Source organism: Marmota marmota, unplaced genomic scaffold (genome assembly GCF_001458135.2).
Source record: "Marmota marmota marmota unplaced genomic scaffold, marMar, whole genome shotgun sequence".
In the NCBI taxonomy this organism is placed as follows: Eukaryota; Metazoa; Chordata; class Mammalia; order Rodentia; family Sciuridae; genus Marmota; species Marmota marmota.
This window is the reverse complement of record NW_025999930.1, coordinates 1,385,179-1,411,858: the sequence shown is the minus strand read 5'-3', so window position 1 is coordinate 1,411,858 and position 26,680 is coordinate 1,385,179. Positions and strand designations below refer to the sequence as shown.

The window sequence follows — 26,680 nt, the reverse complement described above, 5'->3', positions numbered from 1 at the left end:
TTTCCAGCTTAGAGCCCTGTGTTCCTCTCTGTGTACTGGTAATTGACTCTTATTATTTCACTTTATTTTATGTATGTATTTATTTATTGGAGTGCTGGTGATTGAACCCAGGGCCTCACACACGCTGGGCAAGCACTCTCCTACTAAGCTACATCTCCAGCCCAATCTTTATTATTTTTAATCACACTGTGATCTTCCCTCTACAGTTTTCACCAAAGTAGCAGTTTTGTTACAGATTTGCAAATTTATGTCTTAAAATCTAGATACCCTTCAGTAGATTAATGGATAAAAAAAATATGGTATATATACACAATGGAATATTACTCAGCAATAAAAGAGAATAAAATCATGGCATTTGCAGGTAAATGGATGGAGTTAGAGAAGATAATGCTAAGTGAAGTTAGCCAATCCCCAAAAGCCAAATGCCTAATGTTCTCTCTGATATAAGGAGGCTGATTCATAGTGGGGTAGGGAGCGGGAGGAATAGACGAACTCTAGATAGGGCAGAGGGGTGGGAGGGAAAGTTGGGGGGCAAGATTGATCATTGGAACAACCTGAAAAAAAAATTAAGTAAATTTCCTGTTAAAGTAACTGTTCTCAATCAATTGAGATTTTGTTTCATCTCCTGTCCTCCTCAGGAACGTTTGGCAAAATCTGGAGAAATTGTTGATTATCACAACAGAGATGGGCAGAAGATGCAGGTGTTGCTAGCATCTGGTGGTAGAGACCAGGGAACTGCAGAAACATTCTACAGTGTAGAGCCATCTGGCCCAAAATCTCAATAGTGCCAAAATTGACGAACTGCTGTCAAGAATGAGACCTTAGTGTGTAGCTCAGAGCTAGAGTGCTTGCCTAACATGCACTAAACCCTGGGTTCCAACCCTAGCACCACAAAAGATAGGAGATTTTATATACCCATTCTTAACCTTGATTTCGGCCCTCTACCCCTTTTGTATGTTATTTTCTCCCCTACAAAAAATAATAAGTTAAATCTAGTGTTTGAGGTAGTTTAACATAAAGGTGCGATTATCTTTAATAGTGCAAGACTTATATGATTTTTTTAGTACTGTTACTGAGAATAAACATTAGCTGGGCATGGTGGCACACACCTGTAATCCCAGGGACTCAGGAAGCTGAGGCAAGAGGATTATAAGTTCAATTTAATGAGAACCTCTCTCAAAATAAAAAATAAAAGGAACTAAAGATGTAGCTCAGTTCCCCAGAGAGAGAGAGAGGGAGGGAGGGAAGGAGGGAAAATTAATGCTGCTCTAAAAATGTTATCCATAAATCAGATTTTTCTGAAAAGAACTGTGTTCCCAGGTGGAAAAGGAATTAGACCAGAGCACAAATATTTTATTTCGAACCAATATTTTTAATGATGTTTTTCTTACTTTCTAATTTCACTTAACTTATGCTGAATGCCAATTTTTAAAAAATCAAAGTATTCTTAACTTTTGTACAGAGTCTTCAGTTTTTTTTTTTTTTTATTCTTTGCCTATTCCATTAGACCACGTGTGCTTCTCAGAGTTGTCCAGTCTACTATGTATTTGAAGAGTCAAATTAGTGTAGAATTGACAGTGTTCAGAGTCTTCCAAACAAGGTCTTTCCAAGGGACATCCTAAAAATATTCCTTACAGTTGAGGTGACAATGTTATGTAACCTAACAATTGACATGTTATTAAAAGCTTATAATAACTGAATAAAAAATGTGAGTTACAGATTTTATATAAACACTCACGATGCATTTTTACAGAGATTTTATAGTCAGGTAATAATTAAAAAAAAAAGAAAAAAGAAAACAATGTGCTACAGTCAAAAAACCAGCTTTTACGAATAGCATCTGTTGATTGGTAATGAATACTTACTGGAAGTTTTATTATAAGAAGTTAGTTTTAAAAATAAAAAACATGCTCTAACACATGAGGATTTCAATGTGGTTATATCAAACCATACTTGAACATGACTAGAAATATTACAGTACTACCCAAGTTAATAAAGAATAAGAATAGTATAGTGTACTCTTCATATAGCTGTCAGTTTTGTGTTTCTGAAAACAAATGAAAAAGCACAAATGTTGCTAAGTCAAGCATTCCATTTACAGTACCGTTGTTTTTGAAATGCACTTGATAACTGAAGGTTAAATATTGAATGTCTATTTTTTTGTTACTGAGAAAGGAATGTTCAAGCAAGAAATTTATGTAAAATCATTTGTATGCAAAATGAAACTGCAATACATGCTTATTTCTGTTAATCCTTATGTATCAATAGTTTGGCAAAATTCTGTTGAAATTTTTTGTCATTTACCATATGAGATAGATTTTTGTGTATGTGTATAATACCACCATTATTAATAGAGTTCAAGTATTCCAAATGTAAGAATTTTTGAATTTAATATTCAGCATACATTAGTAATTACTTTCTGAAGTTTCCAAGCTGAACACTCATTCTGCCCAAAACACAACGAAATGTTGCAGGTTGTATTTCCCAGTACTTTACTGGATTGTGGAATAAACTTATTGCACTGTATAAAGATTTCTTCATCTTTGGCATTGTTGGACAGAAGTCATTCACTCCCACTTTTGTAATTGAATTAGAATGAAGGAAGATTATCTGTTGTAGTAGGAAAAAAGAATGGATTAAAATACACAGTAAATGTACAAAGAAGATATTCTGTTTATAGTCAGCATTTATGACATTATTCAGCAGTTTATTTTTCATTGACTTGAATGTATTTTCACTTAAAAGAGATACTTATTTATGCATGTTAAATACTGTTCTAACAACTCCAAGTTCATATTTGGGAGACGGCCTGTATGGCATAAAACTGGTGCCATTGGTGCCATGGCTCAGAGCATACTGCCTGATCAGCTGGGTCCCCTAGCTCCTCCCACCCCTGATTTGTGTAAATAGTTTTTTCAGTGCCATATTTACATTAATTTGTTTTGAAAGTATTAGAAATGAGCAAAGGAATGAAATTCAGTGGTCTAGGAATTCAACTCACAACATGAACATGAAGGAACACTGACTGGCATTTTCTATTGTGGAAAGAAGCTGTAATTTGTTTTATAGAAAGATGTGTCTGTCAACATCTTAAATACATATTTGTAATACTATATCAGTAGTTGAATCTTTATTTTGCAGCAGTGGACAAATCACAGTTTTATAAGCCACATACGTGTTTTTTAAAATTATTACTCATAAAGAACGATGAACTTTCATCCCATTAACTGCTTTTCTGTTTCTTCTTCAGGCTTTTATTTAGATTTGGGAAGTAAAAGCAAACTGCTTGCCTGATAGCGTTTTGGCATATTAAAAAGTAGGAGCCTCTTGCTGGCAAAGCTGGGTTATTGGCTTTGACTCTTGTTACCTCTAAATTTTGCTTTTATTTAAGATGGATCTGTGATTATGAAAACTCCAGGCATTGCTAAAATATTTCTTTGGCGTTTAACTCTCCTCTGTCCTATATTAATATTAAGATTTTGTGACAGAGGCTTTGTGTGGTCCCTCTGCATGTCCCCTGCTGCTCAGTGTCAGAGGTCAACATCCTTCATCACAGCTCTGACCTCACTGTGAGTGACAACAGGCTGTGTGTGGGATGTGTTTACTTTGTGGATGTTCATTGAATTGTATACATGTGACATGTATTCTTCTCTGTTTGTGCCACAATTTTGTTCATTTAAAAAATGCTAATAAGCCAGGCATGATGGCACAAGCCTTTGATCCCAGTAGCTTGGGGGCTGAAGCAGGAGGATATGAGTTCAAAGCCAGTCTCATCAATTTAGCAAGGACCTAAGCAACTTAGTGAGTCCCTGTCTCAAAAATAAAATATAAAAAGGAGTGAGGATGTGGTTCAGTGGTTAAGTGCCCCTGGGTTCAGTCCCCAGTACCAAAAAAAAAAAAAAAAATCTAGTAGGAGTGCAGGTAGATATGAGAGAGAGAAGAAGTTGGGATCTGAGTGGCACAGAATAGCAGATGTGAGATCAAGGAGGACTGGCTTGAGGTAGCCAGATTGTGGTCACTGCTAGCCGTTGTACAGATGCAGCTTTCAGAAACATCAGAGCAGGTATTGCCCCAAGATCCACACCTGCATACAGCACATCCTTAGATGGATGTGTTTCCAAGGAATACAGAAGCAAAACTTGTTTAAAGAGGGATCAGAACAAAACCTAGAAGAAGTTGAGTGTTCAATGCCCCATTTTGTTCTCATTGTTGTTCTCAGGGTGTCTTTTTCTTCTTAGAAGAGAAAGGCTTTGCACATGAGAAAAATGGATTAAGGTGAAATAATATTAAGTAGGGATTCTTAATCTGAGGCCGTAGAGAAAAACCATTGAGATTGTGAAAGTCCTAGAATTATGTGCAAAATATTTTCTTCACTTTCTGTGACAATTGCCAGCAAATTAAGAGCTGCTCAATGAGAAAGGAATGATTTCTAATAATGAAAAGCAACAAATGATAAAATGTGAATTTTTTTTAGTGGCACTGAAAATCAAATCAGGACCTTTTATTCTAGGCAAACACACTACCACTGAGCTCATCTCCACCCCAAAGTGAACTCTTGATACTCCAAAGAGTGACTTTCAGTCAATTATATATTTGGGTTTGAATATTTAAAAAAGCATATCTACTTCTAATCTAACACCACATTGATGGTGAAAATACCTGGATCCTAATCCTCTTGCTCTGCCTTGTGAAATATTTCAAGAACAAAAGCATATAGTATCCTTCTTGGTGTCCTTAGCTGTCCTACCTCAGAAACTTCAGAAACTTGAAGTTAGCTGGATCCGAAGCTTTGCAACAATGACCTTAGCAGTATCAGTAGGAGAAACTGAAGGTGGTTATAGGACCTGAACTTCTCAGGTGACAGCTTTGTAGTCCTACCTGGTAGAACACCTCATGCAACCTGGAGAGTACTTGTGTCTGAGTTACCTGTACTACTTGCTTGGTTTTTGCTTGAGTGTTTTATAAAAATTAAAGAGCTCATGTCTGCCAAACACAAGTAGAATGTTTTACCTGGAGGTATTTCAACTCCTGTAATCCTGAAGGGATCTTTTTTAGTTTATTGTTTTCCAAGTGTATTTCTCTCACACGTGGTATGTTAGCAAAACTTCCATTTTCAATTTCCGTGATTCTGTTATTTCCTAGGCCCAGCCTAAAAATGATATGAAATGCATTAACTCATGCAGATGGCTAGGTTTGATAGAGTTCGCTGAAAATACCACACACAAAACTAGGTATAATATAAGTCTGACCTTTTTTTTTAATATGATCACAGAAAAGTGTTTTATGGCCTTATTTACTAACCTATTTCAGTATGGAACAACTATTTCCTCCCACTTTTAGAAAATTATCTGTGCTAAATCTAGCAAATGGAAAATTCGCAGAGTGCCTTTGTCTTCTTTCCACTGGTTTGCCTCTGATGTTAGTATAGACAGTAAAAACAATGTTTCTTTCTAGTATTCCCTTCACACTTTTCAGTAGCAATAGCAATGATCTCAACTAGTTTCCCTGTACACATTCTCTCACTCTCTCTCTTTTATTTAAAATAAATAAATGACAGCTGAATGCATTACAATTCTTAATACACATATACAGCACAATTTTCTTATCTCTTATACAACCATATAAAGTATGTTGATACCAATTTTTGTCTTCATACTGGATAATGATGTCTATCACATTCCAAATTTTTACATACCTGTTGGCTTTTGTGTGTGTGTGTGTGTGTGTGTGTGTGCTGGGGATCGAGCCCAGGGCATTGTGCATGCAAAGCAAGCACTTTCCCAAATGAGCTATATGCCTAGCCCCCCTGTACATGTTCTCCAAGAAGCTTCATTACTATCTTAGTCATAGGGTCTACCATTTGTATGTTAAGATTTTGGAAACTTTTACCTTTGCAGTTCTTTGTATCGTTTAAAATCCTCGAGTTCCACAGTTGCAATTTTATTATAATCTAAATGGAGTTCCAATAAAGTAGATGGTAGGTCTAATAAGAAGAGAAAGATTTGTTAGATTAAGTAAAACCAACCCCCACTATTTACTTGTCAAGTATCAGATTATGGATTCAGGCAATTGTTTAAGTACTTTCTTTAATTTTTTTTTTATCATGGAAAATTTCATCTATACACAAAAATGGAAACTATTATTATTAATTATCCTGCTGTTGTCCAGCTTCAACAGTTATTTCCATTTTTTCTGATCTTGTTATATTTACTCCCATTTATTTACTGATTTATCTATTTGTTTTTTATTTGTTTAGTCACTTCTTTGATTGGTATAGTATTTAAACTCAATTCTCATACAGTGTAATTTCACCTATGAACACTTCACTTAATGTCTAACTGAAAAGCTTGTCTTTCTTTTAACCTCATTGATAACACATCTAATAAAATTAACAATTCTTTACTATCATCTAATGGTCACCCTCCATCCCAGGTGTCTCAAATATATCATTTTACAATTGGTTTGATTTATGTCTTTTAAGATCTCCTATAATATACTCCTTCCTTTTTCTTCCTATTCTGTTGATTTCAAATATTGACTTGAGACATTCTTTTTATAAATTGTCTACAGCTTCCAGATGTTATTTATCAGAATCCTAACCCCTTGTTTCTTATGACCTGGCCCTCAGATCCAGAGATGCAGAGTCAGGAAGATCACCTTTCAACGGATGGTTTTGGCATTTATTCATTCATAGGAGGAATTGTAAAATGGTGACTTTCTGTTTTCTTTCTTTGCTTGGGGTTGGGTTGGGGTTTCTCTTTGCTGTCAGGCTGGCCACAAACTCCAGAGCCCAGCATCCTTCCACCTCAGCTTCCTAAGTAGCTGGATTGCAGGTATACACCACTGTGACTTTTTGATTTTATCATTCTTCATGGATTTGTAAGTTGGAATTGCTCTCTAAATAAATTCCCTTATCAATTATTAAATTACTTGTCCTACAGTTTTAATACAAAAAGTAGCTGAAAGGATTAATTCTCTCAAGTAATGAAGTAGTACAAAAAAGTGACCAATTAAGTTTTTTAAAATATTTTTTTTAGTTATCGATGGACCTTTGTTTATTTGTTTATTTACATGTGGTGCTGCGAATTCAATCAAGCATCTTGTACATGCTAGGCAAGTGCTCTACCACTGAGCCACAACCCCAGCCCAGGTTTTGTTTTTGTTTTTTTTTTTTTAACATAATTAAACAAATATTTACACTGAGACAATTCATTGCATTATTATTTTTTCTTTATAAATTAGGAAGTGTGTCTGCTGTGCCACCACATGGCAGACACCCCGTGAATGTTCTTTCTCCTGAACACGTCAGGTATATCCTGACAAGGCTGGATGAAGCTTGAACGAAAGAGACTGGCCAGAAATTCAGTCAGGCCTTGTTTTGTTTTCTATATAATAAATTATTTGTCAACCAAAGGTTCTAGGTAGGTAGATGGGAACAGCTTTTTTTTTTCCTTCAACTTTTGCTGAAACATTTTCTTCCTACATTAACGATGAAGACTGATGAAAGTCATTGAAATGTCCATACACACACACACACACATAACTAAATACATATATATATAACAAAATATATATAACATTATATAAAACATAATAATATGTTTTTCACTCTGAAACAGCTGTCTTTCAGTATCTATTAGTAAAAGCAGCAACTTTATCATAACCCCTCTCTACTACCAAAAAAGGGATTTTATATATATATCAGTAGTCTTCGTGGCTTAATTAATTTTGATTTCAGGATTTATTTTGAACTTTCAAAGTTAGTAGAGAGCAAGAAAATAATTCTTCTAAACTTAGGTTGTTTCTAATTCCTTGAATTCTAAATAACTAAGTTTAATTATATTTTATGGGATGACTATATGTTCCTTCCAGTATGTAAGATAAATGTTCTGTGCTCAAAGACCTTGTGTCCTCACTGAAAAATGGATGGTGTAATGTGCCAACTCTTCTAGAGTAGATTGTAGGATGTCTGAGAGAAGCAAAATCTTTGAAAGAGGGTTTGAAGAATTTGAGGAAGGTGAGTGACCACAGAGAAAAGTGGAACACAGCCTCTAAAACAGGTGTGAGCAGAGGTGTGAATCTGGCAGAAGCTCAGTGAATGTGGACATGGGAAGCCTGAATAGGCTTCTACAGGAATGTCTGTTCCCACCCTGTTCCCACACAGGAGCTACAGCCACTGCCACCACACCGCCTACACACATTGCAAGCAATGCAATTATGCAGAATTTCCCAAGTGAATAAGAAGGAAGACTCTCCTATTAACTCTTCCTAGTAGGGACTCCTGAGAGGTCTATCACTTCATCCTGTCACAAGGGATAGTATGGATGGAATTGTGATATGCAGAAAGTCAGCCATCACATTTTAGTGAATAAACTACAAAAGCAGAATATAGTTTAACTGGTTTCTGAATGTCAGACCTTGAAGGAGTAGTTATGTAAGTTGAGAGATTGCAGTTTAATTTTCTAACATTCCTTAAGCTTTCAGAGAATGTTGAGAATTTCACGAGAAGTTAATCCTGAGATGCAGTTTGAAATTTGAGAATTATAACTGGGGTGTTTTGCAGTATAAGAAAGCCCACCAGTGTGAATGTACAAGTGGCCCTGCCTGGTTACGTGTGTCAGATCTGTGAACATAAAGAACAACCAGGGCACCTTGCCAAGTGCCACAGCCTGACGCAGCAGCTCCCTCCTCCTGCCCTTCAGTCTTGCCTCCTCTCCTCCCTCTGCCTTCACTCCCTTCCTTGTCCTGACTTTCCTTTTTTCCCTGTCAGCTTCCATCATAAAAAAGGGATTTTTATATATTTTACCTATTGCATAGGTATTTTAAAACTGAAAAGCTTAAGGTTAACATTTTAGATTTCTTGTAAAAAAACAGCCACCTCCTTTAAGGCTCAATGAAAGTGTTTTTTATTGGTATAGTCTGGATTTAACTGTTTTTTTTTTTTTTTCTGATAGAAAAATTGTCTTTCACCTAAGTGAAACCTAGGTGAAAGATTAGTTGATTGATAATAACAATTACTAATTATTGTTATTATAATAATTACTAATAATTGTTATTAATAATAAGTTCACTGTATCTCAAGTTCTCTGTTTATATTTGTTTTGTTTATCTCTGGATCAGGTTGGTAGTAGAGAGGGGTTACGATAAAGTTGCTGCTTTTACTAGTGGATACTGAAAGATGTGTTTGAGAGTGAAAAACATATTATTACTCACATGGTGTTATTTCTGACCTAGATAATTGTCAAAGCACAGAGCCCTTTTCTGGGTCAAGGAAAGCAAAATTTTGAGTATGAGTTCCCATAAAGGTAATTCTGTCCAGCTAGTCATCAGGGAGCATGGAGATGACATTGTAGAAAACTGGTCATCTAACAAAGTTAAGGAGACATTGAAATGCCAGCTTCTAATTCTCTTAAAGCCAGCATCAAGAGTGCAGGGTTCCTTCAGGTAAGTTTTTTGCTAGGAGAGGATGCCTTCTAGGCCAGACACTTTCCCGAAACCATTCTCTGTTAGTGCATTCCTCTTCATAGCACTCCTAGAAGGGAGCTGTTGGAGAACCAGTGTACATCCACTCTCACCAGAGCCAGGCACCTCCATAAGGCCTCAAGGGCTTTACCTCAAGTGTGGCAGCTCAGCTGGGGGTACGGTCTGGCCAACTATCTGTATTTTTTCTCTACAGAATTTTCTGCCTCTGATGTCAAACATAGGTGAGTAAATGTCAAAAAAAAGAAGGAAAATAAAAAGTTCATTGCTTCTTAATATTTATTTTTACTGGGGAAAAATATTGCAGTTTAATATTGTCAAAAAAATAATCACTATATAAGGCTCCCTATGTGTATGTGAAACAAAGTTAAATTCATACTACTCTGACCAGATACATTGATATAAGGATTTCTAATTGTAGTATAGTTTTGACAATGTATACTGTTCAGTTTACAATACTACATTTAATGGTCATTAAAAGAGGACAATTTTAAAAATATTGTCTTAAAGCAAATACATACCTTTAGGAATTGAGGTTAGTTTTGCTTCAGCAATTCTGATATGGAATACTGTCACCCCTTCAAATGCCCCTGGCTCTATCCCATTATTATCAAGAGGGTTTGCACTCATTTCTGTGGGGGAAATGACATGATTTAGCACACATAGCTTGTTATGCAAAGTAAATTCACAATGCAGAGAGACACATTCCAAGAATATTTTAAGAAGTGTGGATTTCATCATTCCTGTTGATTTACTCTCATTTCTGTTGGTTTACTCTCATTTCTGTTGGTTTCAGGAAAGTTTCCTTTGTACTTTGTAAACTGGAATATATAATAGGATCACTTTTTTGCTTTAAATTAATAAATTACATTATCATTCTCCTCCAATAGTAAGCATGATAAAAGTTTTGTTGTAATAATATTGCTTCAGAAAAAAAAGATCATTCTTCATATAATTCGAAGCATTTGTGTTTTCTGTTTTGTCTTCCAAACTATTTTTAATCACAAGTTAATTAGAAATTATGTGATTAGCAGAAAGATAACTTCAAGGAATTGCTAATAAGAGGCTGTTTGGTCAGTGCAGGTACTTGGTTAAATTAGTGAATAAATGAATGAGAATCTTGGTTAGGAATTTTGAATGGATATTGCAGAGGAATGGCATGGTTATTTGATGGGTGTTACAAGTAAAATATACTGGAGTTTAAAACACACAACAAAAATTGCTTAGATCAATACTCCTAAAGCAGATAACAAAAAGGTTTACATTTCAAATGATATATGAATTAGCTTTGTACATTATATTTTAGTAGTTTATGTGATAAATTAAAAATATTACCTTTATATTAAATAAGAATAGCGTAGATTTTATTACTTAGGGTTCAGTTCATAAAACAGAGCCCACACTAGGAATTTCAAAGGAGATTCTTGAGAAAGAGATTATGTACTACAAAAGCCATATTTTCTTTAATTATTAGAAACTGTTAGAAAACCCAGTGATACATCAACTCCCAAGAAACTTTTGTTTCTTCTTTATTTATTTAGAATTGGGGTCTTGCTGTTTTCCCAGACTCTTGAGTTTGCTAGGACTGCAAGGCCTGAGATGCCACCCTAAGCTTTATTTCATATTCTCATTGGTTTATGAACAGTTTATCTTAGAAATCCTAAAATAATGATAATAAATTTCAGTATTTGCATGTTAATGATGATTTCAAGATGGCCCATTTATTGGAATAACTTACCCAACACGTGTAAAGCGCTCATTCCTTTGAAGGTGTCCTTTTGTATTTTCTTAACTTTATTATCATGAATTCTGAGCTCTGCTAGTGACTTGGGAAGATTAAGTGGTATTTCACTTAGTTGATTGTGGGATAAATACAGCCTTCGCAGCTTTTTTGTGGTTAGAAAGGTTTTTGGGTGAATCTTTGTTAGCTTGTTGTTGTTCAGAATCAGAGCCTAGATAAGCATAGTAAGTTACATAGTATTAGAAAGTGGATTTGATTTACTGATATTCAATAATGATTCATCTTTAAAATCAATATGATTTAGGTCATTTATGTACTTGAAAACTATGTAAAAATTTTCCTGGTCCAATCCAGGCTTTAAAAACATTGTTTACTACGGAGTAGGAACAATTAAAGCTTTATTGATTAACATTATGCCTTTTGATACACACTTATCTTTTTTATCTTTGAGTAGGTGATACAGTCATGGTTGAGGCTTTAACCTCTACCCAACCCTTATGGAAGTGACCAACAATGTTATTTTTATCTTAAATGATATCTGTTTACTCTACAAAATACTTTTGCATGATTTAATCGACCTTGAAAGCCTCACTTTTTTCATGTGTGCTAATGTTTACCATTTCTCCCAGAGCAAAGACCTGTAAGGAAAACCCCTCCTACAAAGTTCCCTCAGCATTCTGGCATATTTTCAGGCCTTGAGGTAGCAGTGGATCCTGAGAAATGGTGCACCCCTGTCTCAATTATGTGGATATTTCTCAGGGCTACAAGGCAGCATCCTTGAGGTGAATCTAACCCCAGAGAGTAAAGAGCTTAATACCAGGGTGACTGTGCTCTTTGTGGCCAAGTCCTTTTTGTGACCAGCTACCTTGGTCTGCTAGAACCATCAAATTGGGATGTAGGAATTTCAGAACCCAACCTGGGAACATCCTGGGCAAACTGGGATATATTGGTCTTCTGATAACCATTTTCTTTTCTTTCTTTTTTTCCTTAGTATTCTTATAGTTGTAGATGGACACAATATCTTTTTTTATTTATTCTTTATGTGGTGCTGAGGATTGAACCCAGTGCCTTACACTTGCAAGGCAAGTGCTCTGCCACTGAGCTGTAGCCCCACCCCTTGATAACAATTTTTATTACAAAATGACATAGCTTAGTCATTTTCTTTGCCATCTGTAAAGATATAGTTTTCAGTGTGTGCCAAGGATGCTGGCAGATTGCTTAGAATCTTCAGAACCTTTTTGTCCCTCTTATTGTAGACCCTTTGATTTTCTTAAGATATAAGTTGAGGATAATTCCTTTCAGGGATTTGATCACAATTCCATTCTAAAGCAGTCTTCTTTTTGTTTCCAGACTGATTGAACAGGCCTGACTGGTACTACTCACATCGTTGTTTTTCATAGCAGAAATATATGCACTTAGGTTGCCCAGTAAACACTCTTTACCATCATGATTACCATTTCACTCAGCCCTTTGCATGTCTTTTCTCACCTTCTAGACATACCACTACTGTTAAAGGTTGCACCTGGAAAGGTTAAGCCTAGGAGAAGAGGGGAGATTGCATCTTATTGCCAACTGTCAAGATATGCACCTTTCTGAGTATGTGAGGCCAGCTAGGAGAGTGTTCTTTTCCTTTAGTTTTTTGAGGTGGGAAGTTTAGCAAGTTGGTGCATCACAAAGATGGTTTGTGAACCTCACTTGACCCCATAAGGTTTAAGTTTAACAGAAAGAGTTGCTCTCCTTTGAGTAATGCAGAACATGTCTGTGATCATCCTGCAAGGGTCAGAGCTGCCCTGCCCCGAACTGGTGTGTGCCTCAGTGAGATTCAGACTCAGTACATGAGCTTTTGTCTGTTTGTTTGTTTGTTTCCTATGGTGAAGACATGGAGTTGCTGGAGCTGCATAAAAGGAAGGATGAGTAATAAAGCTCAAATGGAAGTTTTTATGCAGCATTGTCAAATGCTAACCCAGCATGATAGGCTGGCAGAGTGACTCTAGATCAGCGTACTGCCAATGTTGGTTTTCACACGAGGAACTGGCTGTCATGGAACATTAAAGTTATCATTAATAAGCAGTGTGATTATGTATAAGGACAGAAGAAAAGTGTATTGTGCAGAAGTAAAACAACAAGAAGTCATGGTGAATGTGTCTTTAATAGCAGCAAGAAGTGAGCTGGGAGGCCTGAATGTCATAGATTACATTCACTCTCTACATATGTCACCCTTTGTGTGAGAGTCACAATGCTAAACAAGCAACTGAAACGTAAAAGATTTGTAAACTGTCTAAAATATTTTTATTCTCTTTAAGTGTGCAATATACCTATAATTCAAGTATAAAACATGTACTTTTAAAAGTACTTTACATCCTGGTGCAGTGGTGTAGCCTGTAGTCCTAACTACTTGAGAAGATGAGGTGAGAGGATCATTTGAGCCCAGGAGTTTAAGGCCAGCTTGGGCAACAGAGCAAGACCCCGTCTCATAAAAGAAAACAAAACAAAACAGCTTTGCATGAGTATGTTGGGTCAGCCTACTCATATTGGCCTGGTAGTAACATTGGCTAAAAGATGGGGGTGGGGACCCTACCATTGCTAAGCACCTTACATGTATTTGCTGATTTAACCTTATAACCACTTTGTGAAATTCATGCTATTATTACATTCTCTTACAGCTGAGGAAGGTGAGGCCATTTCCCCGTTAGAGCACAGATTTGGGCCCAGCTCTACTTGACTCCAGAATGTTCACCCTTAAACAAAATTGCCATATAGAAGTTGATTAAGAAAATGCTAAAGAGACCTAAGAATGTTCCTGACACATTTTAGATTATCATTTCCCAATGAATAACAGGAGTACATGTGGAATAAATACCTGGAAGACTCCTAAAAATGCAACAAAATAATGATATGACAAATTGAAAGCTCACATAGCTCAGGTATTAAATATGTCATTAGTATTCTTGTGGTCATCTAAGCTGAATGTGGGCTGAAGTAGTGGAAGCAGTCATAAGCTGTTCTTTTTTATTTTTTTTACACAATATCTTTATTAATTTATTTTTTTAGGTGCTGAGGATCGAATTTAGTACCTCACAAATACAAGGCAAGCGCTCTACCACTGAGCTACAGCCCCAGCCCCATAAGCTATTCTTGCTTTTATTTTTACATAAATATATAAATAAGTGTGCGCACACACACACATACAATTTTTATTTCCAACTTCTGATGCTAGAAAAATGGTCTTTCTATTATTCAAAAGTTTCTGTGGTCTGAAGTTAGTGGGGTGGGCTGAGTGGATCTTTGGTGGAATCTTTTGTGCTGCTGATGATTGTCTTAATATTTAAGTGAGGCCTCAGTTCTAAAAAAAAAAAGTTTTCCACTTGCTTTTTTAAAAATACATACATTGAAGCTGTATTTTGGAATGGTGACTTTCCAAATCTGAGCTATTTGCATAATTCAAAAGGGAAAGGAGTAGTGAAAGCAGTGGGTACCCATCAGAGTGACCCTTCTGCAGGAGGCAACCCAGGCGCCAACAGGAGCATTACCTTGCTGCTCATGCTCGATGCAAGGTTTGAGTGTTAGTCACTTAGATATGTCCTATGTGCTGATATTAGAAATTTGTGGTGTCTGGAGTCAACAGGTTTGGGTAAAGATTGCTTATGCTCTAGGCTGTGGTCGTTGTAAATAATTGTGTTCTTGTTCATTTTAATATATAGTCATTATTGTTACCTGAATGGATTAGAAACACATTTAAGGACCATCAACTCTCAGCTCACTACCTTTTACCTGGCTATTATTCAGTAAACATCAGTTGAATTAAATCATTAATTGACTTAAATCTATAATTTCTTGTTGACTATAACTTTTCTGAATAGAGAAATTTTGTCATATTCACCTAAAAAACATGTTTACACTTATACAATATAATTATTTTGTTAATGATAGAGATTTTCACTTAAAATATTTGAAAATATTAGCAAATACTTACATAAAGTGAAGTGAGTCCTTTAAAGTCATTTTCTTTGATTTCCTTAATTTTATTGTTTTGAAGGTCGACCATTCGAGTATCAAATGGAATGTTGTTTGGGACCGAGGTTAAACCTGAGAAATAAGCAAACGTGTTACAACTACTAGAAAATCGTACCAAAGACAAGATCTCTAAATGGTAGAAATATATGGTTATATTATTTATTAGTCATGCTGAAGACTAGATCGATCGCTGATATGATAGAGATGTACATTTTTTAAAATGCATGGATATCATTAAGTACCACGACTCAGTAGTTGTAATATGACAAAAACATAGGTTTTTTTTGTTTTTGTTTTAATACTCAGAGCCATTTCACATGGCTCATTTATCTGTACATGGTTTTTATCTTGGGTCTTGCAGGCTTCAATGTGAAATAATTGGGTGTAAGATGGACTGGCAGGCAGCTGAGGCGTAGCTTATGAAGAAGACTAGCTTTCGTCTATATTTTTGGCTGGGATAGTGAGAAATTGAAGCATGTAGGTCTTTTTCATTTTTAGGAAGGCTCAAAATATAGAAAGCTGTGCTTAGAAAATAGATTATTGTCATGTACATAATCATAAATTTCACCACCCATTTTCTGTAATCGACTCTTCTAGTCATAAATTATTAAACTAATTCTTATTTATTTCTACATAACTCTTCATTAGCAACTAAGTGTGATATTTACCTTTACTTATATCATCATGCATAATATTAGTTCAGGAGCAAAGGTATTTGATTCACTTCTGTTTTTCACTTTTGTGCCAGAAGTACACAGGTCTACCTTTTAGTTGTTGTTCCTCTTTGCAGGTGCAATGATAGCTGTCTTTATCATCTTAGAATAAGGTACAGTTGCATGCTTCCTCTTTGTGTAGATAGGCAAATACTAATTAAATGATTAATAGACTTAAACGTTTTCCCTCTTCTTGGGTTGATAAAAATGAGAAAAACTCAGTAGCTGTTTGTAATGCAGTTCTTCCTTAGTTTCTTTGCTTTCTGTAGATGGCCAACCTTTAGTCTTTGGACTGAAGGTGCCTATCTCCTGCTTATTATTGGACATTCCATGCAACAAAATGATTGATGAGCCTAAGGCCTTCTTGGGGTTTTTTCCCAATATTTGATTATGAAAGGTTTTAATAGATGTAAGAATTTTATAGTGAAAATCCACACTTTATTTATCTACTTTGTACCATCAGCATTTTATTATACTAAACTTATTGTCCCTTAGTTCATCTTTTTATAAATTTTAAAGTGAGATGTAAATATTTACACTTTTGACTTAAAACAAAAACAAAGAAACAAAAAAAACTCTGCCTTTATCCTAAAAAGCAATTATGTATGGCAGCCCCAATCTGAATTGAATATCCAAATATTTTGAATAGCTACCTTCAGCTTTGTAGGCCTATGTGTTTTCTCCCTCCATACTTTAAAATTAGCAACTCTTGGACTGGGCTTGTAACTCAGTGGTAGAGCACTTGCCTCACATGCGGGAGGCCCTGGGTTCGAGCTTAGCACCACATAAAAAAAATAAACAAGTAAAAATAAAGATATTTTTAAAAATTAGCAACTCTTAAGAACTTTCACCATAGATAGAAAGAGGAAAGGGGATAACTTGATGAATTAGCAAGGCAGAGTCAGTTTTGTTTGTTATAAGGGATCATTTTGGTTTTAGAAAGTGATAGGAAGTCTTGTGGGAAGTGGGAGGTTTTGCTGAAAGGATCCTCCTGATAACAGATTTTTGCCAAACCTGCTCCCATCATGGCCGTGATGGAATTGAAGTTCTGGAAAGTGTTTATTTCCTGAGGGAGGAAAAGTGACAATTTATCAAGACCCTTTCACAGTCATGTTATGAGGGAGGTGAGCTGTGTGTATCATCTGCAAAGAGGACTCTGGAAGAGGCCCTAGTGGACCATTGGCTTCTGTGGGAGCTGTGGCCAAACCTTGGCCTCCACAGTGGGGCGGGTCTCTGTATCCCCTCTTTAGGAAGTAGCTGAGTACAACTCTTTATGTCCTTTCTGATCACATCCTCTCTCTGAGCAAGATGAGTATGCTCTTGAGTGCTTCTTCATTAGAAGTGTTAAAAAAAGATACTCAATAGAGAATTAGAAAATTTCAGAGAGAATTTAGTTCAGTCACTTCTTTTCTAGGCAGTTCTAGACCCACAGCATTCAAAATGAATAGAATATTATCTTTAAAACATCTAGATTATAAACCAGCATGGTGGCCCATGTCTATAATCCCAACGACTTGGGAGGCTAAGGCAGGAAGATGACAAGTTCAATGCCAGCCTCAGCAACTTAGTGAGGCCCTAAGCAAATTAGCAAGACCCTGTCTCAAAATATAAAATAAAAAGGACTAGGGATGTGGCCTCCGTGGTTGAGTGCCCCAGGTTCAATCCCTGGCACCAAAAAAAAAAAAATATATATATATATATATAACATCTAGATTACAGATTTCACATTCTGTATAACCTGTTTCATTGTTCTGGGCAAGCATCTTACTTTGTGATCATAGAATTTTTCTAGAAATGACATTCTCAACTTGCTGATACAATGATATGAACCACAGTGAAGAAAATTGAAATAGTGCTTTAATTTGGGAAAAGAAAGAAATGTTCTGTATTGTAAGATCCCTATTATTTCTCTCTATTATTTTGGATCTTTAAAATAACTGTGGATGTACTTTGCAATTTGTTGTACTCTCTACCTAAACATTTATTTATTTGTTTGTTTGTTTTGAGGTGCTGGGGATCAAACCTAGGCCCTTGAGCATACATGCCCTACTGAACCCCAAGCTCCTTATTTTTCTTATAAGAGAGGCTCTCCCTGTGTTGCTCAGGCTGGCCTGGAACTCGCAGTCCTCCTGCCTCAGCCTCTCAAGCAGCTGAGATGACAGGCATGTGCTGCCATATCCCACTTCCACCTAAACATTTAAATTTTTTAAAAAAATGTGTAGTCAGTGGGATGATTTTTCAGATTTCAGCAATGACCGTTCCTATCCTTTTAATTTTATCAAAATAGCGTTATTCTTCAAAACAGTGGATCTGTGGCGCTTACCTAGATCAGAACAGTGCACGACTCGTGAATAGCATTGGCATCCAAATGGACATGTTGGAAACAAATCAAATGGGAAAAAGGGGTGTGTTGGCTCTTTTGTTGGAAAAAGAGAGTTGTCATCATTGTCGTCATCGTCATCTGCATCTTCCACATCCTTCAGCATCATATTCTTCAGTGTCATGTTTGAAGGGCTAAAGAAGGGTTTGGCAGAGCACACAGCCAAGAGCAATAGAAGCACATATTCCTTCATGCTCTCTTAGGTGCAAGACTGATCTAGGACTAAGTAGACATTGAGCATTAAGTTAGAATTTAAACAGACATAACTTCTGCATCTATGCATTTCTGCATCCTGGCAAAAATACAATAAAATGGCATTCTTCTGCTTTGGTAGGTAGTATGAGGGTAAATTTATAAAAACTTTTTGGAAAGCAACTTAGCAATAAGCTTTGGGAGCTTTAAAAAAAATCTTTATTTGCTATTTACAAATTCTGCTTTTTGGAATCTAATCTCAGGAAATAGTTAAAAAGTTCAAAAAGATGTTCATCACAGAATAATTTATAATATAAAAAATTAAAAGACAATCCTAGTGGTTAACGTAGTGATAACAGTAAAATTAAATAGGGTAGGGTTTATTTATTCCATGAAATATTTTGGAACCTACAAGATGTTTTATAAAGACATTTTAAAATGAGGTTATAAAAGCAATTATAAAAACTCCATACCTACTATACTTACAAATGCAAAGGCAGGAGAAAAAAAAACAACCTACATGCATATACCTGGTTAAAAATAAGCTTTGGTAGTAGAATCACAAACAACTTTTGTCTTTTCCCCCTTTCACTTTAATTTTTATAATGAGCAATAAGTAATGCTTATATAATTAGAAAATGAATGAATATTTTTAAAAACATATCTATGACCCTGTCAGAGAAACATCATCAGCGTCCCTTAGACAACATCTGGAAATTTTCCTCAACCATTTTCTCTTCACTCTCTCCAACCTTCCGCTCATCTTTGGTCACTTTTTCCACAATGTCATTGGTATCTTCTTACTTCTAATCTGTTCCATTGTCTAACACCTGATCCAATCCAAGTGATGTCCAGACTCTTTATTCATTTTTCCACTGAGTTTTGTTTTTGGTGGGTGCTGCATTGGTTTTAGTTATGATTTTTTTTTTAAAGCTCACACAAAACTGGAACATATTAATGAGAACCCTCAGAGCATAGATTCATTGCCATGTGTCGGCTGATATTTCCACAGGGATGTTTACATGTAGTTTCTTAACTACTTCAGTGAAACTGGCACATTCTTAGAAATTTCTATAAAATTAAAAACATTATGAAATCATCCCAAATAAGTGTATCCCAGAGAAGCCCATTCATGAGACCCAGTCCTGGCAGGCGGGCATTTACTGGCCTCCCTAGCAGAAGCTCCACAGGATGTTTCTCAGCCTAAGTCATTTAAAAGTCCTCTGGCCCTCAGTCGCCTGAGTGCCAACAGTGAATGAATAAGAGAGACTTCATTCAGGGCTAGCCTTGCCTCAGGAAGACCTCCTCCCCTAGTCCCTGAGTCCTCTCAGCTGTTACTATTTCCCAGAACACAGAAATCAGCTTTAATATCACTGCATGGGCTTGGGTTTCCCTGAACTCAATAAGCAATTAACTCCCTGGCTTAATTAAACTACACATTTGCACATGGTGTGTCTTTTTTAATCACCAAAAGAGGGTTAGAAAATCCTACTATGAGTTATTAATCCGAAAATTATTTTATATGCTCCAGAAATCTAAATGGTGATGTGGACATTTGCCCACTGGGTAGCTGTGTCACACTGACCAAGTGTGTATGCAATCTCGGTGATAATCTACACTTGAATATACTAGGAAAGAGATTACAGCAAAGCTAAGAAAGTCAAAAAACTTTCTATAGTTTAGTGTTGCCATTGATGCTGTGGGTCCTACCTGCTGGTAAATCCTGACAAAGGTCTAGGGAAGGTCATCTGGTCTTCATTTTCAGAATCACTTTTTCCTGACTCTGTTTCTCAGCTCTCTGCCTAATTTTGACCCATTATGTTTTTTAGACTTCAGGTTTTTTTGAAGTTCCTGGATCCTTAGTGTTTAGTTCCTGGCTTCACCTGGACCTCCAAAATACTCAATTCCCTGGAAATTCAGCTCTAGGTCATTAGCTGAATCAAAACTTGTCCTTGATTCCAGTGCATTCTTTAGTATTCTTAAGTTTTAGCTCCATCTTCCAGGTTCAAAGCTCTTCTTGACCATGGTGATGAGAAACTTTCAATGTCATGTGAAATCCTGTCTCTGGCTTAGTTTGAGGTTGCTAGAATTATTCACTGGGCATTTCTTATACACACACTGTGCCCTAGGAATTATGTCACGATGCTGAATGGGTGGGCTGGAGCACTTCTCTCTCCTCTCTCTATTCTCTCTCATATTTCCCTTATTAAAGCACAACCACAACTCCTAATCAACTACTCTGAGGAAAGTATGTGATTGTTAAAGTTAATCCTTGAAGTTGGGCGTAGTTGCACATGCCTATAATCCCAGTGACTCAGGAGGCTGAGGCAGGAGGATCGAAAGTTAGAGGCCAGTCTCAGCAATTTAGTGAGGCCCTAAGCAACATAGTGAGACCCTGTCTCAAAATAAGAAATAAAAGGGGCTGGGGGTATGGTTAAGCGCTCCTGTGTTCAATCCCTGGTACCAAAAAAAAAAAAAGATTGATACTTTAATGTTAGGTGCATTGATAGAAAATTTAAAAATAAAACACCTAAACTAATAGACTAGTAAAAGACAATGTTAGCTATGTACACTTGCTCTGGAGTGGGGATCTCAAACATTTGAATAGGAATGTGTGTCTCTAGCTTTCGGAAAGTGATATTCTTTGTTAGGTGTCTCTCTGCTCATAATTGTCAGTTGCTGTTTGAGATCAACAAAGCTGAAGACATTTGTGAAAACATACATGCATATGAAAAAAGAGCATACAATACCTAGTTTTGAAATAGTGCACAATAACTGGTAAGAGTAAGGGTGGTCAGATTGTGAGTGAAGCATTATTTTCTCATGCATGATTTTTTTTTTAAATTATACCGCCTTTATTATTACAAAAAAGTAAGGAACACTTCATGAATTTGCGTGTCATCCTTGCACAGGGGCCATGCTAATCTCTGTATTGTTCCAATTTTAGTATATGTGCTGCTGAAGCAAACACTCATGCATGATTTTTAAAATTATGTTGCATTAAAATTTTTCAAAATTCTGGTTTGCCAACAAAGTCTGCTTTGCTTTGATCTTACCTATGTACCTTTGCCTTTTCCTGCCCCGTCTCCAGCGACTGATATCACAGGTGGTACAGTTAAGGATTTCCTGGATACTCTTCTGATTTATTTCCCCCTAAAGTCAAACAAAAGCACCTAACTGGGAAATTGTTTTGAAGTTCATAATTTCTTGATTCCTAACCTCATTTTCTGGTTTGTAGGAAATAAAGTTTTGGTTTTGTTTCTTTGGGGCATTGGGTATTGAATCCCAGGACACTTAACCACTAAACTCTATCCCCAGCCATTTTTATTTTTTATTTTGAGACAGGGTCTCACTTAAGGCTGGCCTTGAAATTGCAATCCTACTGCCTCAGCCTCCCAAGTCACTGGGATTACAGGGTGTGCTATTGCGCCTGACTTATGAAATAAGGATTTTTAATGATTTTTCATTTGGTTGGTTGTTTCAACATGTTTTCTCCTAGAAACTTTGAGCTATAAGGATTTAAATTCCCAGTCTACACAAGGAAAAAAATATATCTTTTAACACATAATATAACTGAAATAGAAAACTAAGGACACTACAGAACTGGAAAAATATATATATAACATATAATAAGAGGAATGTGTTGGAGTTCCAGAGCAGATGCCAAGAACATGTCTTGGTTTTCCTTGTGGCCTGGCAGCAGGAGTTAAGGGCTGGCCTTGCTCCTGTGCAGGCCACATGCTGGTCTGCCAGATTCCTTCAGCCTTGTAGCCTCCATGAGCTCAGGAGAAGCTCCCTCAGTGCCAGCCAGAGGTTCAGGCTGAGGGGCAGGATAAGGGGTGAGAAGCAGAATTTGGAGTAGAAAGGATAATGAGAGGCTGGCTACACAGGGCCGAGAAAGGGGGAGCACAACAGTGACAGGCTTGCTGCTGTTCCATATCCCGCTGCGACTGTGCCGAGCAGCCCACCCTGGGTCAGCAGAGTGTCAGGCAGGGTTCCTCCGATTCTCTGTCTTCTTTTTTAGACTGGTGTATCTCATGAAAGCCTTTATTCAAATCAGAGATGAAGTGAAAACATGCAATTGAGACTGCTGCCTGCAAGTAAAGGGGGAATGTTGCAATTGTGTGAGTAATGTGGTAGCTGGGCTCTTCACTGGTGACAGATGGAGGCCTGTGGATGCAGGGCCTGTCGTCTAATTGAAGTTTCCTCTTGGTGGTGAAGGTTCCAGAACATTCTGAACCACTGTGCTTGAATATCTCCGGTGAAAGGACTCAAAGGGAACCCACCACCTCAAGGCATCATCATCCACTGCTACCCATTGATGGCTTTAGAAAACTCCTTATATTGACACCCAAAACACCTTCTGGCAAATTATTTTCTCTGTGCTAGCTCTGTGTTCTCTTGGCCCTATAAGAATAATTTTGTGTTCTCTTATCCTGGTTGCTTGCAAAGAAAAGTCAGGCCAGCCTTGATTCCTTGAGGAATTCACTGTTTATACTCTCTGCCTCATGTGTTGGGCCTCTGCCTGAGGCTCCATTGGCCCACAAGTAGGTCCTAGGCTTTCCCGTGTTCTGCTGCACAGTTGCTAACCCATAGATAAATAGTAGAATATCTAGGAGGGAATATTTGATAGCTGTGCTTTCTCATTCAGGAAGAATATAGAGAATATCATGTCTTACTTAAAATGATATGCTTTTTAATTTTATTTAAAATTTTGAGTTTCTTAATATGCCTCAAACTCAGTTTTATTAGTTTTGGCATCATTTAGTCTGTGCTATTTTTGAAACTTTAAAAAATATTTATACCTTGTTCTCAGGAAGACTCAATATTTCCCTGACTTAACCAGTTTTGCCAGTGTGTTCTACTCCTGGACAGCTTTGGATTTTGGACTCAGGTTTCTCTTAATCAGAAGACTGTTTAAAATATTATTCCTGTGCTCCTGCAGTTACTAATAAATCATAGCCATTTAGACATGAGAGAGGCCTCTAAGACATTCCTACAGGGACCTCTTTTTATAAAGAAAGAAGCGGAGGCTTGGGAGTCCAAAACTCCCCGGAGGTGGCAGAGCTGAGGCAGCATCCTCTTTCCTCACTGCTGCGCTTTCCACCATGCTCAGCCTCTCAGTGGATTTTCATCTTATTATTTATGCACAGTAAACAGACTTTCCTCTGGAAAATACACTTTGACCAGGTCCTCAAAAGGCTTCATAACAGAACTAGAAATGTAGCTGAGAAATGCGACAGTGTCCTTTATACCGCTCCAGATTTGGAATGGAAAATGTGTCTAAGTGAAATGGTATTTCCTCTGAGACGCTGTGTTTAATAAACAAGTCACCGTGCTTTTAAATCCCATGTTTATAGATCCACTTTGCAGTTTCCCTTCTTGGCTTCCACATTCCTATCAGTTCACAGGTACCAGTTATAGGTTTTAGTATATAAATGTGACATAACATAACGTGCCCCACATGGTTCACAGAAAGAATCCAAACCATATTCAGATATAATCAAGACAGCCTTGTAAGCTAACAAGTTAAAACTCCAAGCATGCATTTGGAAATTGTTATGCACAGTACCATTTGTTTTGGACACTGATGCTTTTAAAACATTTTCTACAGGAAACAATTAATTTTACTTTAGAAGTATAAATAGCATTCTGATTAAAGACCTTTTGACTGCTTTTCCTTTCATATCAGTTTTTCCTTCATAATTTTTTAAATATCTCTAGCAACCTAGCTGCTATTTAAAAAAAAAAAAAAACACCTTCCTGCCCCTCCTTTTTCTGACATTTACTACAATGCCTTACTTGCAAAGTTAGCCTGTTTTGCTTCAAACCTCAGCTCAGGTATGGGAATATTCTTTTTAAATGTAGTGGTTAGTTGTAATAAAAGACTGCATATCCTCCTCCTTTCTACTATGGCACAATATTGCTGAATGCCAAAAGCAAACAGAAAACATGAAGATGCTTTTACATGGGTGTGGACTTGTGATTTATTTTTCTTTTTTAACAACTCAATGATTCTTGGTGGGATTACAAAAAAGAAAAAGGGGGAGGCTTTATTTTTAGGGAGATATAAACCCTTCAGGTTCTTTATGACTCAGTCCCTAAAGCATGTGGCCACTGTTCCTTGGCTGCCACACCTCTGAACAGATGAACATGAAAGAATGCTCTGCTCTGTTTAGATTACCAGGGAGCAGAATATTGAACACAATGCCTAATATTTTAAATCTAAGATTTCATAAAAAATTTGGGAAAGGATAAAGGGAATCTTTGAATGTATTAAATTCTAACTATGGATTTTATTAAAAGCAGTCCCTAATTTTTCATATGGAATATAGAAATAGTTAAACTATTGCTGGTATTTTTTGAAATTATGTGGTTTTATTGTTCAGTACCATTTCATTGCATAAAAAATAAGAAAGACATTTAAAATATCGAAGAAAATGTGGACATTCAAATGTGTAAGTAAAAATGATATTTGAATAATTCACACATTTTAAAAACACATTAGAAAATGTCAGTTTTACACTTTGAAATAAATATTTGCTATTTTATCCCCAAACTTCATTATCATCAATGACTAAAGTAATGTTATTTTCCTAAAAGAACATATGTCTACTGAAGTAATTTTTAAAATCAGTCATGTTTGGTTTTTATTATAAAGCTTAATGACAGGTTTTCTCTTAGCTATTATAAAAGAGATTATATTTAAAATAAATTTATTATGCAAAAGGCATAAAACTATAGTAATTTTAAGTACAAATTTAGGTTTGTATTTAAATGCTGATTTTTAAGAAACTATAAAAATAAGCTTTAAACTTTACCATATTATTTACAAATGTTTATTAGTAACATTAATGTCTCCCAGTATTGACTATAAAATAATTATATACTGGCACATGTAAGATAGACATGAAAACATACCTTGTCAGAAGAGAGTAGTGGTCTTGAAAGTAGAATTTATCCACCCTGCACTACTTATCTGTAATGTAAATGTTCTCAGGCACTGTTTAAGAAGAAAATATGAGAATGTGTTACATTTAAAAGAAAAAAAAAAAAAACTCACTAACACAGCTGCACCCTGGTGTGGCTGCACCCTGGGTGATACTGGAATAAACTGCTTCCACAGATTAGTCCATGTTAGTACTGAGGAGCGAGATTAAAACTTGTTACTGCTCATATGTTTTCCATCACTGTTTGTATCGTAGCCAAAACTTCTAGCTAAACTCTAGACGTCTACTGGAAGATTCGGAAGAAAAAAAAAGAGAGTTTAATAATGCATGGCAGCCGGCCATTGAAATTACAGTCAGAGTCACTCAAATACCTGATTTGAAAAAAACACTATGAAATTCTTAAATGAGTGATTACTTATAAACTGCAATTTCAAAAATCATTCACCCTGTATAAACTATTAAGATATTTGTCAATCTTAGTAAAGAACACCAACATTACTGAATTGTAAACCCAAATTCCAGTGGACCTGAGAAGGGAGTCCAGGCTTTTGTTTTCTCCTAATGACTGAAGCTATTACATTAAACAAATTTCTCAAGTCTTTTTTTTTTTTAAAAAAAAAAAAAGCTCTTATTCCAGCCATAGGCATGTCAAAGGAACTGCAGACAAGGCCCTGCAAGCTGCTCCCCAGCCCTAGCACATAGTATGGTGCAAACAGATATGAGTGACCAGGTAACTCCTTTGGATTTTTGCAGGTTCCCCTTTGCAGTAAGGGGAACTTGGCTATGCCCTCACTAGGAATTTGGAGACCTGAAAGCAGGGAAGATGCTGTACTCTGAGAAGAAAATCATTGTTTGTGTCCCCCTTTTCCACTTAACCCTGAGAAATTGCCCACTTCCCATCCAGTAAGACAGTCCTTTGAGATAAGACATTTTTCTAACTCTAGGGACAAAGACTCACCCTGCATAGTGGTCCCCAGTGGATCACCTGGTTGTTGTGTGAATTCGGGGCCAGTCTGTTTGCAGCTTTTTCAACCAATCATCAGAATCTGATACTTCCTGTCATAAAGAATCTTGATTATCTGTTGTTCCCACTTTCCGGAGAAATGGCACTCATTGTTTGAATCGATACAACTACAGTCATGGAGAGACTACTTATGCCTCACATGTGCATATGTTCATATTCCCTTCACTTAAACAAAATAGTCATCCT

The 26,680-nt window shown here is 36.4% G+C and overlaps 2 protein-coding genes and 1 non-coding gene across 4 annotated transcripts in view; 1 reads left to right on the top strand and 2 right to left on the bottom strand.

Moving 5' to 3' along the window:
- LOC107159670 (centromere protein P) overlaps nt 1–26,680 on the top strand; it is a 227,944-nt gene that overhangs the window by 102,337 nt on the left and 98,927 nt on the right. The gene's annotated exons all lie outside the window — the stretch shown is intronic.
- On the bottom strand, nt 1,352–25,711 carry Aspn (asporin). Of its 2 annotated transcripts, XM_015506271.2 has the most exons (9): nt 25,442–25,711; nt 21,577–21,673; nt 18,272–18,550; nt 15,195–15,307; nt 11,219–11,432; nt 10,002–10,112; nt 5,890–5,983; nt 5,011–5,149; nt 1,352–2,610 (listed from the first exon to the last, which is right to left on the bottom strand). In XM_015506271.2, exons 3-9 carry the CDS (start codon nt 18,519–18,521, stop codon nt 2,413–2,415), a joined length of 1,119 nt encoding a protein of 372 aa, XP_015361757.1. In that variant the 5' UTR covers nt 18,522–18,550; nt 21,577–21,673; nt 25,442–25,711; the 3' UTR covers nt 1,352–2,412. The 2 variants fall into 2 exon arrangements, with proteins under 2 accessions (XP_015361757.1, XP_015361756.1); XM_015506270.2 differs by lacking the exon at nt 21,577–21,673 and having other exon boundaries at nt 25,442–25,709.
- LOC125615959 lies at nt 21,388–21,491 on the bottom strand. The gene has a single exon (XR_007346562.1). It is a non-coding gene; the product is annotated as a U6 spliceosomal RNA (small nuclear RNA).

What these genes read in the sequence shown, in the direction of transcription:
- Aspn (XM_015506271.2), bottom strand. Translation starts at nt 18,521, where the DNA reads ATGAAGGAATATGTGCTTCTATTGCTCTTGGCTGTGTGCTCTGCCAAA. An exon ending in CGTGCACTGTTCTGATCTAG is followed by an intron (nt 15,308 to 18,271) that starts GTAAGCGCCACA and finishes CTTATTTCTCAG; the next exon opens with GTTTAACCTCGGTCCCAAAC. An exon ending in AGGAGTTGAAATACCTCCAG is followed by an intron (nt 2,611 to 5,010) that starts GTAAAACATTCT and finishes CTACTACAACAG; the next exon opens with ATAATCTTCCTTCATTCTAA.